At 39.3% G+C, this 16,798-nt stretch overlaps 1 protein-coding gene across 2 annotated transcripts in view; it reads right to left on the bottom strand.

Annotated features, from left to right (window-relative positions):
• dachd (dachshund d) overlaps positions 1 to 16,798 on the bottom strand; it is a 112,207-nt gene that overhangs the window by 43,396 nt on the left and 52,013 nt on the right. For both annotated transcript variants that reach the window (XM_027166014.2, XM_027166015.2), the window contains exons 2-3: positions 14,574 to 14,689; positions 3,403 to 3,564 (exon numbers count right to left, since the gene is read on the bottom strand). In XM_027166014.2, coding sequence (XP_027021815.1) covers positions 3,403 to 3,564; positions 14,574 to 14,689 — 278 coding nt within the window. The remainder of the gene's footprint in view (positions 1 to 3,402; positions 3,565 to 14,573; positions 14,690 to 16,798) is intronic.

Genomic DNA, 16,798 nt, shown 5'->3' with positions numbered 1-16,798 from the left:
CTCTGTCTCTCTTTCATGTGATGTCATTTCCTATTGATTCCTTACGGGTTCCATAATGAGACGTTTCCCTGAGTTCGTTTTTTCTTTTTTCTTTCTTTCTTTAAAAAAAAAAAAAATGACTTCTTCACCCTCTCTACTAACAGAAATTTGCAAGATGCACTAGCGGCTAAACCAAAAAGGATTAACTCCCATATCCAACTGAGAACACAGATAATGCTGGGTAATTGGTAAAAAATGAAGATGAATGGGACAGCAAGATAAGGACCAATTAGCTCCTCCATGCTTACAGCTGCGGTCCCGCTACAGATCCATCTTTGGAGTCGTGGCCTCCTCTGCCAGAAGGAGCGAGGCAGAATTAGCGCTCCTGACCCGGCTGGTGGTGGCTGGAGGCCCACCCATCATCTACCCTTCACTTCTTCTTTAATTCTGTCTCTGTCACACACACACACACACCTGTCACCGGTCCCATCGTAAACCCCCCCGTGACAGCGTAGAGCCAGGGCTGGGCCAGGTCTGAACACGTTAACTCACTAAACTCGCTAAACTAAAGAAACACACAAACACACATACACACACAAGCCTTTAAGTTTGCGCTGCTTATTTCATTATGGCAGCATCATCTGGTTGGTGATACATACAATTCCCCCATCTAATTATGGGGAGGATTTAAGGTCCATTAACGTTGCCGTGGCGAGGAATCAGATGCAAAATGGCACCCAGTGGCCACAGGAGCAGCTTTCTTCTCACCTCCTTTTTTTTTTCTTTTCTTAGCCTACAGCTTCTAAATACACAGGTTATGATTTTATTCTCTATTTCTTGGACTTAGAAGCAGCCAGGTGTTAGTTTGGTGGCAGCTGAATGCATTTCTCCAGCGGATAAAGGTTCTGGTTCAAGTCAGTTTAACCAGCTGAAATGGATCACTGTTTATTTGTCTCGAGGGCAGCATGTCGCACATGTTTTGCTTGGTTTGTGATCCATAATTGTGCCATTTCTTGTAAGTCTATGGAGCAATCTGTATTGTGCAGAGAAGAAACCCCAACCCCTAATCCACCACCACCACCTCCCTCACCCTCATCCCCACCAGCAGCACTGCGTCTACGTCTACGTAAAGAAACCAGAAAGTAATCAAAAGGGGCCTGAGCATTCCTTCTGATCGCTTACGATGTTTCTCTGTTTGGCTCTAAATCAGAAAGGCCGTCTCTCTTTTTTGTTACAATTAGTAAAACCGACGCAAAGAAGAGGGCGACCGTGTTGAATATTTAATGCAAGGGGTGGCATTAGCCTGTTCAATTTACATCGACACAAAGACAACACAAGCAATGCAAGTCCTGAGGAGAACAGAACGTCCTTCACACTCTGCCTCGGCCTGTCTGTGTCTCAGACAAATGCAGACAATGCAGGAAATCTGCATCAGAAAGAAGCCGTTTTAAGTGGAGGGCAATAGGATAGAAAGAGGAGATACTACCAGTTTGTGCTCTGTAATTAAATATTACACTGCTTTTAATCTTATTGAAATTGATATTATTAATTAATATTATTATTCCTGTAGAGGTATCACATTGCACATTGCTTTAAGGGTCTGAATAAAATCATTTGGTCGGTATGGGGAAGTTAAAAAAGCTTCCCTGAAAAGGTTATGTGAACAGCTGCTCGAATGCAGAATGAAATCATGTCCTGCTCTTGACTGTTCACAACATAGCAAAGTTCCCCACTACTGTAGTCATCGCTATATCCATCCGATGATTTAGAGCCCTACATTCCAGATGCATAATATGCTCGAAAATAGTACATATTAGGTATTCAGGGTCTAAAACAACAAGAAGAAAAGAAAGGAAATGTTCTGGAAAGGAAATTTACAGTTCTGTTTTTTCTTATTCCTTTTTTCCCTAGCTCGAGTGAAATGACCTTTCTGGTTTATTGCAGTAATGATCGTGTAGGGTGAGAAAACTGCACTTGGAGACAAGAATGGAAAACACTGTCTATTTCACTTAAAAACCTAATTTATGTGGCAATTAATAGCTGAAAGAAGCCACAAACTCCTCGGCGGTAGGCAGAATAAAACCAGCCATATTTTTCCCTCTTATCATGTGGGTGACTCCTATTGGCCACCCTGTCACAGTAGAGTGCTTGATATAAACAAGAGATTGCACAGACATCCAGGAATCAATATTAGGATGGCTTCAGTACCAAACATCATTTGTCTCGGCCCCCGTTTCTTTGACCAAACGAAGTATTAATTCAAATCATAAATCTGAGGGTGATTTAAATCCCGGAATGAGAGGCCTGCCCTGCCTTTAATGATTTATTTTCTACATTTCTGCGAGCGAGAGATTTGTCCATACGTGGTGACAGGTCACCTTCAAACGCCAGAGGCAGACTGTTCATCACCATGCAGACTAGCATCTCATCGCTGCGAGTAAATATTAAAGTAAAAGAATCCAATTGATTGTGGATGGGCTGGAGAGGCATCGCTGCCATATATTTTACTCACAGTCACTAATGCCTCTCTCCTCCTGCTAGCCCCCCTGAACCCCCCTTACCCACCCCCTCTGCCAATGCTGGGCCCCGAATTATTATTCTTCTGGGAGCAGGCATGCTCAAGGTTACAATTTAAATTGTAAAAAGATAAAAACAGTTTCTTATTAGCTTCATTGCCACAGCCTTGCCTATTCCGAATCGCATTTATCTCTATTTCGGTGACCTCGAAGCCCCAGCGTTGTTGGCTGTGGACTGATGACCTCAACGCCAATGCATTCTCCTTTTGTTAAATCTGCTTAGGACGCTTCCTGTTTGGGCCAAACACACAGTGTCAAATGCAGCTGGGAAATCCTAAACACATGGCGGATATATTCAGGGTGGAAATCACACGAGTAATTCAGCTTAGGGATTAAGGGTATCATATGTAATGGATTTGTGCTTTTTATATTACAGTGTGATTTCCACAAAGAAATAGCTTTAAGTAATGTTGCATTAAAAGAAAATACAGAGATGTAAATGTATCTCAAAAAAAAAAATTATTAATTGAAATGGGACATTCAAAGGCAATTTTCTCCACCAAATTGAATTAGTGACTTACTTAATAGCTATTAGCTGAGTGCTCATGAGTGCTTTTAATTTGTTTTTTTTTTGTTTTTTCTTTTTTTTAAAGAGCTGTACCTGGAGATTACGGGTTTGTAAACAACGAGCGTTTGCTCAGAGGGCCACTGTATTTTGCTGTTAGGAAATCTAGCATTAGTTTAGATAGGTTGCAGAACCCAAGACCATTAATAGTCAGTCTTTTACATGCTAGTTTTACTATTTTAGTGCAGTGGACCAGTGTTTCAGTTTAAAACTAAAAATAGTCTAAGCTTTGGGAGAACATATCCCTGAACTTTAGGAGATGAGTGATAGTATGTGACTTACCCACACTGGAGCTGAGGTCTCCGTTCTCAGAGTCGATGCAATGCTGCGTGCTGTTGGCGTGGTAACTGCTCATCACCTCTAGCTTGATCTTCTTCACTTTCATGGCCTCTGCGATTGCAGCGTTGGTGGCGGCGGCTGCAGCAGCAGCTGCGGCTGTGAGACCTGCGAATCAAACACAAGAAACCCACCAATGAGGATGATATTTGAAAAAGAATCCGTGCTTATATATTATTGGAATATTTGTATGCAGATGTTAGAGAGAGCGAAGAGAAATTATGCTTGTCATCACAGGCCTGGGAGTAAGTGAGTAGTTAATATTTAAACAGAGTGGAATATGTGAATATGCCACGCCGCAGTCTTGAGAGAGAATATTTGACAAATTGTGTGGCACAAATATCTTCCAGAGATGATGAAGACAGATGATCTTACAGGTAAAAGGAAAGACAATGACACACATGGCTTTTTAGCTCCTTGACACTGTGTATGCTCCAACTACTGAAATGTCAGCTGATCATCCTGGCTGTGCTGGAAGTAGAGCAGAACATTAGCTTCCTCATCAGCACGGTTCGTTTTCTCTTATTCAACTGATCATCACAATGACAGGATGTTTTCAGTCGGAAGTCTGACTGTCGTCGGCGTCGTCGCTTATTTCTCTCGTGCACACTCTTACTGTCTCCCCAAATACACCGCAGACGCCGTGGTGCTTTGATGGTGACAGATGGAGTCAGAATAACATTTCAGAAGTGACATGTTGCCATGGTTTCTGTTTGTAAATAAACAGTTTGGGGATGTATGACAAAGTGGAAACAACAAATCAGCAGCAGGGAGAAGCTTCCAATGCAGAACAAACACACACACACACACACACACACACACACACACACACACACACACACACACACACACACACACACACACACAAAACACACAGATATACATTCTCTTTCTCTCTCTCTCTCTCTCTCTCTCTCTCTCTCAAACACGCACAAAACACACACTCTCTCTCTCTCTCTCTCTCTAACATGCACACACACACACACACACACACACACACACACACACACACACACACACACACACACACACACACACACACACACACACACACTCAAAAACTGATTCTTAATGTTGTTTTAAATGTTAAATATAGAGTTCAATAAGAAGTGTGTAAATCATTAAAAATGATGACTGTGAGTTAATGGAATCAACAAACTCTACCAAAATATTTCCATTTCTATTTGTATTTTAAGAGCACGTCACTGCACACCTCAGAAAAAAAAATACACTAAAGTTTCTTGGGTGTTGGCAAGAAAATATTTCAAGAAAAGTTCAAAATTACTCGCAGTCATTTCACTTATAGTATCGGCCGATTTCATGACTCATTCATACGGCACCTTAATGAGAAAGTGGACATTGAGAATCTAATTCTTTCTCTCTGCCTCTAATAAATCAGCTCCATTGTGTTTAATGTAGTTCTAACAGACACCACCGCACAGGAGAAGAGGAAAGAAAGAGCAAACTGGCTCACTGTCTTTTTTTTTGGTCATTTCCGATATACCTGAGCGACTTCTAGAGGCTGAAAGAGAGCGCAGTGAAAGACGTCTGGAAGTCATAAATGGAGATTAATGAAATGATGTGAATGGATGAATGGAAGCAGAGGTTCCAGCTGCGGTGCTCGCTGCACACTGTCATTTCATATACACAGTAAATACACTGCTGAATGTCTGTACAATACAATGGCATAACACCAGTGAGAAAGCACCAGAGGAAAACATTTAGTGTAATACTTTTTAACGCTATCTCTAACATCTAATATCCTGTGCACCTCGCTCCCTCAGATCTACTGTACCAGCACTGCTCGACTGGTCCCACCATCTCCCAGGGTAAGAGGTAAGTATACAGTAAGACTCATTTCTGTTGTCCGAAGATGTCCGAACTCTTCCTGAAACAATTAAACTAGCACTATTCCCCTGTTTGTTTTATGTATATATTAAAAAAAAAAAAAATAACAAATTTTTTTTACGCTGATTGTATCCTAGGTGTGTAACCTAGTAAACCAGTGTTAATGTATTCATCTATAGAGTCCTCAAAGGACTTTTTAAGAATAAGGCGGCTGCCAAATGCATTAAATGTAAGTGTAAATGTGTAAGGAGACTGACGGGTGCACAAAAAGTCCCTAAATTGCTTAATGTTTTGATTAGAAATCGTTAAACAACGTTTTGTTTCGACAAAAAGTATTCAGAGTTACTGTAAGTTCAGCACGCCCGATGAGTCTATAATACTGAAAAAGCCTTATTTTAAAAATTTCTCTTGTGTGATGTTTCACCTTGACCATAAAGTCAAATCCATTCCAGTGCCACGGTCTGACAGTTTGATGTACGTCAGATTGAAACTCGTGTTTTGTGTTTTAAATTCATTCCAAAAAACACTGGAATGTCATTTCAGCCCAATATTGTACACAGAAATATGACATAAATTGTATCCTGAAAGTTTTTTGTTTCATACACGAAGGACATCAGAGCAGACGTATCTTAATCATTGCTTATTCCCAGGGCCAGAATTTTTGTGGATAAAATGATAAATTAAATGAAAGTGAGTTGCTAGCTACACCAGAAAGCAAACTGTGTGCATGATTTCTGAATAGAACAGCGCATCAAACAAAACAAAACTTAACTGAAATGCTAATTAAAACACACACACACACACACCTTTATTTAGTAGCTTGTGACTTCATTACATCTTGTGCTCAATCATTGAACTACTAACGACAAGGCTAAGTAATAGGGTGGAAGCTACATATTGTTGGAATAAACCAGATTAACATAACAATTACAATTAGTTACGCAGCAGTATATTAATAATGTTACAAGATGTCCAAAATGTCAGGAACCAATTTGCGTTTGAGCTATCGTTGTGTCGTTGGCTTTGAGGTCGGATCTTCATCAGCAAACATTTGAAGACTTTGACAGGATGGAATTAGTGTTAAGTCTATAATAAACTCAGAAATTAGCCTAATCTCTTAGTTCCTCAGGAGCTCTTGGTTTCTTAATTCCACTCAACAAACTGTTGTGGAAAGGACATTATTTACATTTACATTATTTACTGTCTATTATTATCCAAATGGCCTCTGGGTGGTCCAGCGGTAGGACACAGTTTACAGTATGTGTGATGTAGAGCACGTGTTTTAAATGATAAATGCAAAAATAAGTTGTTTTACTCGCAAATGGTCACAGGGTGACATTTTGAACACACTGTAGACTCAGATCTGATGTTTATTTCAATCACTGTATGAGTCATTTTTTATGTAGAAACTGTCTCTTGGTTTTTATGTTACATCGTGTTAGTTTTTAACAGCTAGTTCTGTATTCCGTCCAAATTTTCTTTCTCTGATTTGGAACTTTTAAAGGTGATGTTCATGACACTTACTGATAAACCCTGTCTTCTACTTCCCTAGAATCCTCGAAGACCTGAATCTGAAAGTCTTGAGAAATACTAAGGCAGGTGCCTCAAACCATTTCTCAATAAACGCACATCTCTGTGTGTAATTATTATATAATAATATAATAATTATTATACCAGTAACATTTGAACTAAATTCACTGCTGTACTCTGATGTGCATATTGTCCATCTTCCATACCCCAATATACTGTAGTGCATCAGCAGCTAAAACCTATCACACCGGTCATTTCATCTCATTGGGATGCTGACGATCTGTAAATTAATCATTTCTTTCACTCACCGTCACGTTTTCCTGACACATCTTGATGGCACCATTAGTGTTTGTGTGTCTGTGGGCTAAGCGTGCAGGCCTGGAGAGATGGAGCATGTGGCATTAGTACACAAGGCCGCTTCCTCAGCAGCTGATAGGCAGATGGTGCTGGGCACTGTGTGCAGCTTGGGACAAAGGTGCATCTCATTTCCTGGGCTTGTTTGCATTTTAGAATACATCAAGACCATATTGACGTACAGTATACATGATGTCAGAGTGGCCACACTCGTTTGCTAGCACACACTTCTGTTCCATATGCATGCCCCCTGGCCGCACGTGAGCTGGGTGAGAGAGAGCTACTCCTCGCCGTAATGGATGTGGCCTCCAGTCCAGATGAAGGTCAGCTTTCATTTACGTATAATCAGACAGAGTCAACTGTTTTCTAAATAACATGCATGGCGGAAAAGCGGGCGGGGGAATAAATAAACTCAAATCAGCTTTAGGACGTTTTGTAGGATGAATTTGGCCATTCAGGTAGTTTAGCAGCAATCTTATTGGAAATCATAGCTGACTTGAGCAAACCTCACCCTATTTAATATAAGATCTTAAAATGACCTCTGCGTCAAAGTGTGAACGGATTTCTGCTTTAATTAGCCACAGTTAGCCACAGAGTTATCTGCTGTGCTTTGTTCAAACTTACACTACAGCAACGATGCAGCTCTTCTCTAACAGTCATAACAAATGTGTCCACTCTTTATCCGAACCGTTCTGTCACGCACCCCGCTCCTTCCTCATCTGCGCCAATTAGCATGCACGGCATCGAGTGCAGGGATCGAGCACTGTTTAGATTTTTTTTTTAAAGTCACCTTTAAATAGCAGCTCTGGTGACTATTTTTCATGTCCATGGAGGAATCTCCTCGGCCGTAAACAAACAGCCGAGGTGTCCGGCAGGCCGGGAGGGGAGTCGCTTCACCAATAAGGAATTGTATGGTACTGTCACATTGTGCACCAAAACAGCAAATAATGGAGACAGGGTCTGATCATGGCCCTTGAAGCAGCTGTCATATTAAATAATAATGAAGGATCTATTAATATGCAAAGGAACCAGCAGCAGACTGGCTTAACGCTGTCATGCCTCGGCATATTGTCAGAATGTTCATTATTAATTAACATGCAAGCTGCCCCATACCTGTGCAATGTCAGAACATTCTTCTAACAAATACTGAAAGTATGTGCCCCTTCTACTAATAGTGTAATTAAATTAAAATCAGATTAACTTCACATCAGTACACAAAAGAGTGACTTAGTAGCAGCCGTGCTTATCTACTGCCTTTTCAGCCCGTAATAAAGACCAAAGCCGAATCGCACTAGATTTATCAAAAGTGGAAACAGAAAGGGTCCAGCGGCATCCCAACGCAGAGTTTGGTGTTGGGTAGAGAAAATTGAAAACAACACACTCCATTTGCATTGCAACCCATTTCACTATCGGTTGCATGTAAAAGCTCGTGACAGGGAGGGGATGCAGAAAGCTGCATTTAATTTGACTGATGTGTTTATGACAGGGTAATTTCACATCTGGAAGGAGGAATATGTCGAAGTCCGAGGGCACACAACATTTCATTAACCCCATTTGGTGTGGACTCTCTGGCGGTGGGCTGCTGTCCATTTCATAATGAAAGACGGCTGACAAAGGTAGGGATTCTCTTCGATTTCATGTTCATCCATGTTTGCCCATGATTCCTCTTTTAATCTGAATGATCACTGGGCTGTTTGAGCTTCTTCACAACACCAATTCTCAGATGCACCATGACTACTAGTTACATCCATGCATTTGGTAGACGAATAAAAATATTTTGTTGGAGGATGTATCTGAGGTCCCATACACATGTTAGCAAAGAGTTAGAATTTTCACTGTTTTCATGTGGCTGAGGAGAACGTTTGTTTTTGAATATGCCTAAGTCACAACGTTATCCGGTGCTTGCCTATTGATTTTTTCTTTTGCATATGTTATAAATGTGTTAGTTTTTGTAACAATTTTTGAAAATGTGTTTTATTTTGTTTTGGATTTTATTTTGCTAGTGCCAGAATATGTACTGTATACAGTATACTAAAACGTGTTGTACTGAAATGTCCTGTACTCAAACATGTTACACTGAAACATGCTCTACTAAAAAATGTACAGTACTGAAACATGCTGTACTGAAATGTCCTGTACTGAAATGTACTTTACTGAAACATGCAGTACTGAAATGTGCTGTTCTGAAATGAGTTGTACTGAAACGTGCTGTACTGAAATTTAATGTACTGAAACATGCCACTTTGAATCATTATGTACTGAAATTGAATGTACTGAAACATGCTGTACTGAAATGTGGTGTACTGAAACATGCCATATTCAAAATACTAAAAGGTACAGTACAGAAACGTGACATACTGAAACGTTACGCACTGAAAAATGCTGTACTGAAATGAGTTGTACTAAAAGTGCGGTACTGAAACATGTAATGAAACATGTATTGAAACATGCTGTACTGAAATGTAGTGTACTGAAACATGCTGTACTGAAATGTAGTGTACTGAAACATGCTGTACTGAAATGTAGTGTACTGAAACATGCTGTACTGAAATGTATTTCATATGAAGACAGTTTTTTAAATGCTCTTCCTGTAGACAGATCTATTTGTCAAAAGGATAAAATCGGCATTTTGAGAATAATCTGTGCATCTCTGGAAATACAGTATACCAATCTGAACTGATTACTAACTGTTATAAGATTATCACACGTACACACTAACACGATAATTTAGCATTTCAAAGGGAATATGTGCCTCTTTCTGAGAATCAACAGGGAGAAGCATGCCTTCCTTTTCACAGCCCAAGCTTAAAATAAACAGCATGCAAATAACTTCAATATAACTGTGAATGAAAGCTCCATGTATAAGTTTTGGCAGAGCGCTTAGCCTGGAGCGAGCTGCAGGTTTCCATGCTGTCTGATCATTTTCTAGATTCAGCAGGGACATTTTTTTGTTAATGCGTGTTAAGTGGAGTCACCTGATCAAAACTGAAAGGGGCATGGTGTAAAACAGCAGGGCGTGCGCTTGCTACAACCCATCCTGTAAGAAAAGGATGACATTCAGCAGAAGAACATCTTGAGATTTGTCCTAAATGCAAGAGCATTACAACGTTCAAGCATGTTGAAACATTGGGCACCTTTTCATTAGAAATCTTTTGTGAAATACACTGAAAGTGAACGTTCCCCGATATGGCATGTTATAACCGTTTCTGACACTTCATAAAGAATGAATTAACAGTGTAATGGCACGTGCTGTACTACTTGTGACGTTGCCAGATAAGCAAATTAGCAGTAGATAGGCTATATACTGTATGATCCTAAAGCCCAGTGACACATCAAAGATGACTGCAAGCAAATGTAATCAGTATCTTGTCCATGAATACAGTATGGGGTATTTTTTAAGGCTAAGAATACAAAACATAATAATTTAATCCATAGATCCAGGATCCAGGTTCCATTCTGATCTCTTTTGCTCTGACAGAAATATTCTATTGGCAACATGCCTGTCTTTCTTTGCTCATGTACACATCTGTATAAATAATCTTATTACTATTGAATCCAGTATTCTTATGTCTGAAAAGTGTGAGTAGAAATCTTTTTACATCTTCACAATGTCCATCTTACACCAGATAGAACTACTTTCTCAATCCTTGTATGGATATGTTGCTATTCCGAGAAGGGAATTAGATGCATGCAGTAAAAAAATTTGTTTATTTGTCATTATTTTGGGTCGCTTTGTTTGTACCAGAGCTAACATACTAGATAAGATCCTTGTCTGACATTTCTCTAGCAATACATGCCCTTGAGTATTTTTACGTAGGAACTAAGAATGCTTATTCAGTTCTTGGTATTCATTTTCTTGTTCAATTTAACGCTTAGATACACGGATCAGCCATAACATTAAAACCACTGACAGTTAAAGTGAATATCATTGATTATCTCGTTACAGTGGCACCTGTCAGTGGTGGGATATATTAAGCAGCAAGTGAACAGTCAGTTGTTAAATCCTTGCTTTGAAAGAAGGTAAAATTAGCAAATTTAATGATCTGAATGGCTTTGACAAGGGTCAGATTGTGATGCCTTAGTCAGAGCATCTCAAAGCAGATCTTGAAGGGCGTTTCTATGTATGATCTTGTAGGGCATTTATATGCAGTGGTTACTTGCAAAAATATACCTACCAAGGCTAAATGATGGTCCCACAGAAGAGCTACTGCAGCACAACTTGCTGAAAATGTTCATGCTGGCTTTGATGCCACAAAAGGTGTCAGATCACACAGTGCATGGCAGTTTGCTGTGTATGGGTCTGTGTAGCCACAGGCTGACCCCTGTCCACCACCAAAAACACCTACAATGTTCATGTGAGCATAAAAACTGGAAGAAAGTGGCCTGGTCTAAAGAATTACCTTTTTTTTTTACACGTGTACAGTCATATATGCATGCATCACTTACCTAGGGAAGGATGGCACAAGCATGCTCTGTGGCAGGATGTTATGTAAGATGGTGTAATTACAGTGGTCTCTGAGACATAATGGTCAATGAAGGAATGGTTTGAGCTACATAATAGATTTCAAGGTGTTGACTTGACCTTCAAATTCCCTAAATCTCGATCTGATCGAGCATCTGTAAGATGTGCTGGACAAACAAGTCCAATCCAAAGTGGTCTCAAATGACAACTTATAGAACTTAAAAGATCTGCTGCTAATGTTTTGGTACCTGATACCACAGCACACCTTCAGAGGTCTTGTGGAGTCCATGCCTCAACATCAGAGATATTTTAGTGGCACAAGGTGATCCGGCACAATATTAGGCAGGTGTATATTAACCACAACCAAGATACTATACAGAAACATTAGCTAAAGATTCTGATATGAATGTTTGCTGGTCACTGTATCAGTCCTTATTTTTCATACATCATATTTGCTCATATAACTTGATATTCAAGTGGCATTAATAAGATGATCATCTTCAGTTATGTATTATTACTCGAGATATCAAACAACCTAGAAATGCTAACATGCAGCTGAATTAGGGAATTAGCTGTCATTAAATATTTTGACAATGTCATGCAGTGACAGTTTAATGGTAGTCATCCTCACCATGCTCAAGATTTTTATTAGATAGATCTTCACATAATGGAACTGAGGCAATAAATTATTCATTTCAGTTGTGTAACATAGATCACTGGCACGACTGCTAGCATTAGCATTACACCTGTAATCACATTCCTGCTGGGGAAGGTTGTAAATAACATGCTGTCTGGCAAACAAGCTAAGCTGTAGATTGATTAGTGCAATAAAATAAACTCTAACAAAATTTAAAAAACAAAAAAACAAACAAACAAACAAACAAAAACATTTATCAAGAACCAAAGGAAAGTGCCTTTTAACCTTTAACCAATAGCATTTACTTCCATTTTATTTAGTCTAGTTTCAATTATTATGAATAATATGAATTTCCATTCACTTAAACCATTGATACAACATTGGCATCAAAAACAAAGCAAAGCAAGTTACACATATGAAGTTCCGTTTGTGACATGGAAATTTAAATACACCTACACTATCTAATGTTTATTCGCCCCATGACTAAAAATATCTTCACATTAGCAAATAAGCAAAAATGGCAATTCAGTATATTTTAAAAGGATGTTAATTTACTTAAGATTCAGATTAATGTTGTCGTTAACGTCCACAAACACTAAGTAATCTGTTGGTTCATATTGGTAATAATTTACACATAAACACTGGTTAATGCAAGTGTTGACTATTTGGGTTACTATTATTATTATTATTATTATTATTATTATTATTATTATTATTATTATTATTATTATTATCATTATTATTATTTCTCTATTTATTTATTTATTTATTTATTTATTTATTTATTTATTTATCATTGTATTTGTTTACTTATTTATTTGCTTGTTTGTTTGTTTCAAAAATAACTATGTTAATGTTATTTATGGTGTACTTAGAGAACTGTTCATATTAACTAATATCAGTTAAGGGAAAACTAAATGTAAAACATAGTAATAACCATTAGAATGAGCTAACTAACTTCACATTGTTTGCAGAGCCATTGTGTATTGCAGAATAGAAAGGGAGAGGCCTCTTTTCAGTGTCCCTATAACCAATAACAATGTAGGAATTGTTCAAATCCAATAACCATTCCTTACTGCTTGACAGCCATTTGCAGCAAGGTTGCAATAGAAAGAACGATCACATAATGTGGCAAAACCGCTGAACTTTTGGTGTGCGTGATCAAAGTAAATGGATATGACATGCACCAGCGGGACAGGTTTGAGTGCAGAAGTCTGTGTTTGTGTACGTGAGTGAAATGAGTCCTGCTCAGTGATTAAACTATTGTGTTATTGCACGAGAGTTTGGAAGTAATATAAACCCATAATGCAACTTGGTAACAATATGTTGCTTTTCTCTGAAACTTGCAAGTGAAATGTCAGGATCAGAGCACCTGTCATCCTAGTGAAAGCAAGGATTCATTTCAAGGAAGTTTTCTTTCATGGGGATAGTTTTTGTATGTTAAATAAGAACCCAGGCCTTTTGTCTTGTAATATTCGACTCCAATGCCTTCTGAGTCATTGCCTTTCCAAATGTCTCATTGATAGGCTGACCCTGCACAGGCGGAGGAGGGGACAAGTTCACCCCGTCTTCTTAAACTAAAGGCTTTCAGGATGTACTGACGCCATTGTTGGAGATTGTTGCCTATTCTGTGTGCTGGGTTTGGAATTTCAAAAACACCCACCAGCACCGGATCTGTTATCTTTTACAAAGAAAATCTGCAAATGGGAGAGAAGGTTTTTTTCTTTTTCCTTACATGGACAGACGAGAAAAAAAAACCTCAATGTTATTATTATATTAAATTGTTAGTGCAAATGTGTATTAAGCTTGAATAAGTATTAAAGACCGCCAAAATCTGAGAAGCCAGTATGCAAATTGGGCAACTTTCTTGCACACAACATCAAAGCTGACCCAATGAAAACCAGCTGCAAATAGAACAAAAGCTTCCACTGTAATAAGACCTGCTCGAGGGGAACTAAAGGCACATGCAGCTGCTGTTGATTCTCGTGGCGATAAGCTTACTTTCACATAGCCGCCTATGTACACATACAAGCAGGGTGGATTTAATCGGGCTAATTAAAATCCACTCAAGGCGGAATGCGGCATCTAGTGAAATAATCTTTGAGACGAGAACTCTCCACTCCAATTTCCTCTGTCTTAGCCGAGGCAGGTGGAGGAGAGCAGAGCCGTGTGAACGGTCAGCCGGTACGACTGGTAGTTTGGTTGTTCACTGTCATTTTAAGCTGTGTGCCATTTAACAGATGACCAGAGGGATCCCTGAGAGGATGCAGGGGCCAAGTGTGTTACCTGTAGAGGGAATGATTCCTGGAGACATGAGGCCCGGCACTGAGTGAGGCATTATGTGAGGATTCTCTGGCGATGTAACACTCTGGGTCCTCTTCGGAGGCCTCCCGGGTCTTGAGCTAAAACAAAAATGAAGACAGGTGGAGGAGGGGTTAAGACAGAGGGGGTGAAAGAACAGAGAGAAACGGTTGGATGGATGGAGGAAAAACAAAATAAATGGATGGAAGAAGGAGAAGGGAGAAGGGGAGAGCAGAGAGAGGTTAGTGTTAACATTCGGACCACTCCACAATGCAATTCCATTCCAAAGCTAACATGCACTGTAAATAAATTTCTTTTCAAGGACGGTTGCTTTCTGCAGCTCAACATAATAGACTTCCAGAACTAATTAGATTACATGCAGGAATTCATTTCCTTTATTGAAGATCAACTACTTTTTGATGCATAATTCATAGGCTGTACCTCGTTACCTACTCCTCAGTATTAATATCCCTACACTATTTGAATTGCCTCGTTTGCATATGCTAAGATCAGGGAATGCTGCTTTCGTCCTGGAAATTACAGGTTAACTTGTTATAATTATTGCAGGCAGGCCACTATTGATTTATGAGACTTTTAAAACCCAAATATGTGTAGTTCTTGTAATGAATGATATGTTAAGGTTCTTCAGGAAATTAAAAGGCAATGGCTGCCTTAGGAAATGTTCTGCTTGCTTGATTTAATGTGAGACATAGCTGGAAGGTAGTGTGACAGAATGATTCAGGCCTGTTGTACATTCATGATGGGAACTTTTATTACTCCAAATGAGTGACCAAGATCAAGCGATGATTAATGACAGAACAAGCTCGAGCTGATGCCGGGAAAAATGCCCCTCCAAGCTGATTCGCAAGTACGTCCCGCTCATTACGATAGTTATTGCATCCATGTGCAAGCTTTTAACATAACCATATTTATGCATTGAGAAAGCAAAAACAGTGTCTGTTTTTGTGGAAGTGCAGAACACACATGAACATGTACTGAAATTAAAAACACAGATAAAGAAAAGAAAACACTGCAAGCTTTCTGGTTACAATCTGCTACCAGGAACAAGCTGCGTGTCATGCACAGAACTTTGGGACAAAAAGAAAAAAAAGCAGGGCAAAACAATGGATTAAATGCATTTATGGTCAGCTACAGTTATAATAAAGCAGGAACCTTTTCTAAATACAGAGCTCCACTACATTACATCTTTAATTCACGGTCTAGATCTGAAGTAACCAATAGCACACTGAGCTCCTTATAAATCAGTGCAAGGGACTGTTTTCACTAAAAGTTTGTTAAAAAGTGAAAAAATAAACCAAAGCATGTGCTTCTAGATGACCATATCACATGACTGTATGACTAGTATCATTAACTGAGTTGCTGCTACAGTCATAAAAGTCCAGATTCAGGGTTTGTATAAAAAGAAGCCAAGAAACTCACAATAATTTATGGGAAACAAACGTTTTCTCATGGAAGAGAAACATATATATTTTTTTTGTTACATAGACAATGCTGCTCTGACAAACCAGCAGCAGCCTGATCAGAAGTTTAGTGACATTTTATAAAGTTTCATGCAAGTAAAAAGGAAAGATGTTGGAATTCTTGTCTGAACCAGCCAAAGTACATCTGAGTAAGACTGAGTTACACGTTTCACCAAAGATCATGAATAGACAAACAGATTATCAGACAGACCATCAAATAGTCAGATAGACAGGACAGTCAGACAGATCAAGATCTAGGCAGTGAGACAGACAGACAGACGACAGACAGACAGACAGACAGACAGACAGACAGACAGACAGACAGACAGACAGACAGACAGACAGACAGACAGAAAGAAAGAAAGAAAGAAAGAAAGAAAGAAAGAAAGAAAGAAAGAAAGCCAGATTATAGACTAGACAATCAGATAGACAAACAAGCACTTATTCAGCCATTCAGACAGATAGTCAGATTACCAACTAGACAGTCATGCAGACAGTCAGTCAGACACACAGTCTGACAAATTATTGACTAGACAGTCAGACACACATACAGACAGGCAGTAGGAAAAGACAGAGCTCCGACTAGACAGTCAGGCAGACAGACAGGCAGGCAGGCAGACAGACAGGTCATTAACTAGACACAGAGACAGACAGTCAGATAGACAATCAGGCACACAAATAGACAGGCAGTGAGAAAGACAGATCTTTGAATAGACAGTCAGACAGACA

The sequence above is a fragment of the Tachysurus fulvidraco genome, chromosome 6 (assembly GCF_022655615.1).
Source record: "Tachysurus fulvidraco isolate hzauxx_2018 chromosome 6, HZAU_PFXX_2.0, whole genome shotgun sequence".
Lineage (NCBI taxonomy): Eukaryota > Metazoa > Chordata > Actinopteri > Siluriformes > Bagridae > Tachysurus > Tachysurus fulvidraco.
The sequence above is the reverse complement of the archived record's forward strand: the minus strand, read 5'-3'. Positions and strand labels throughout refer to the sequence as shown.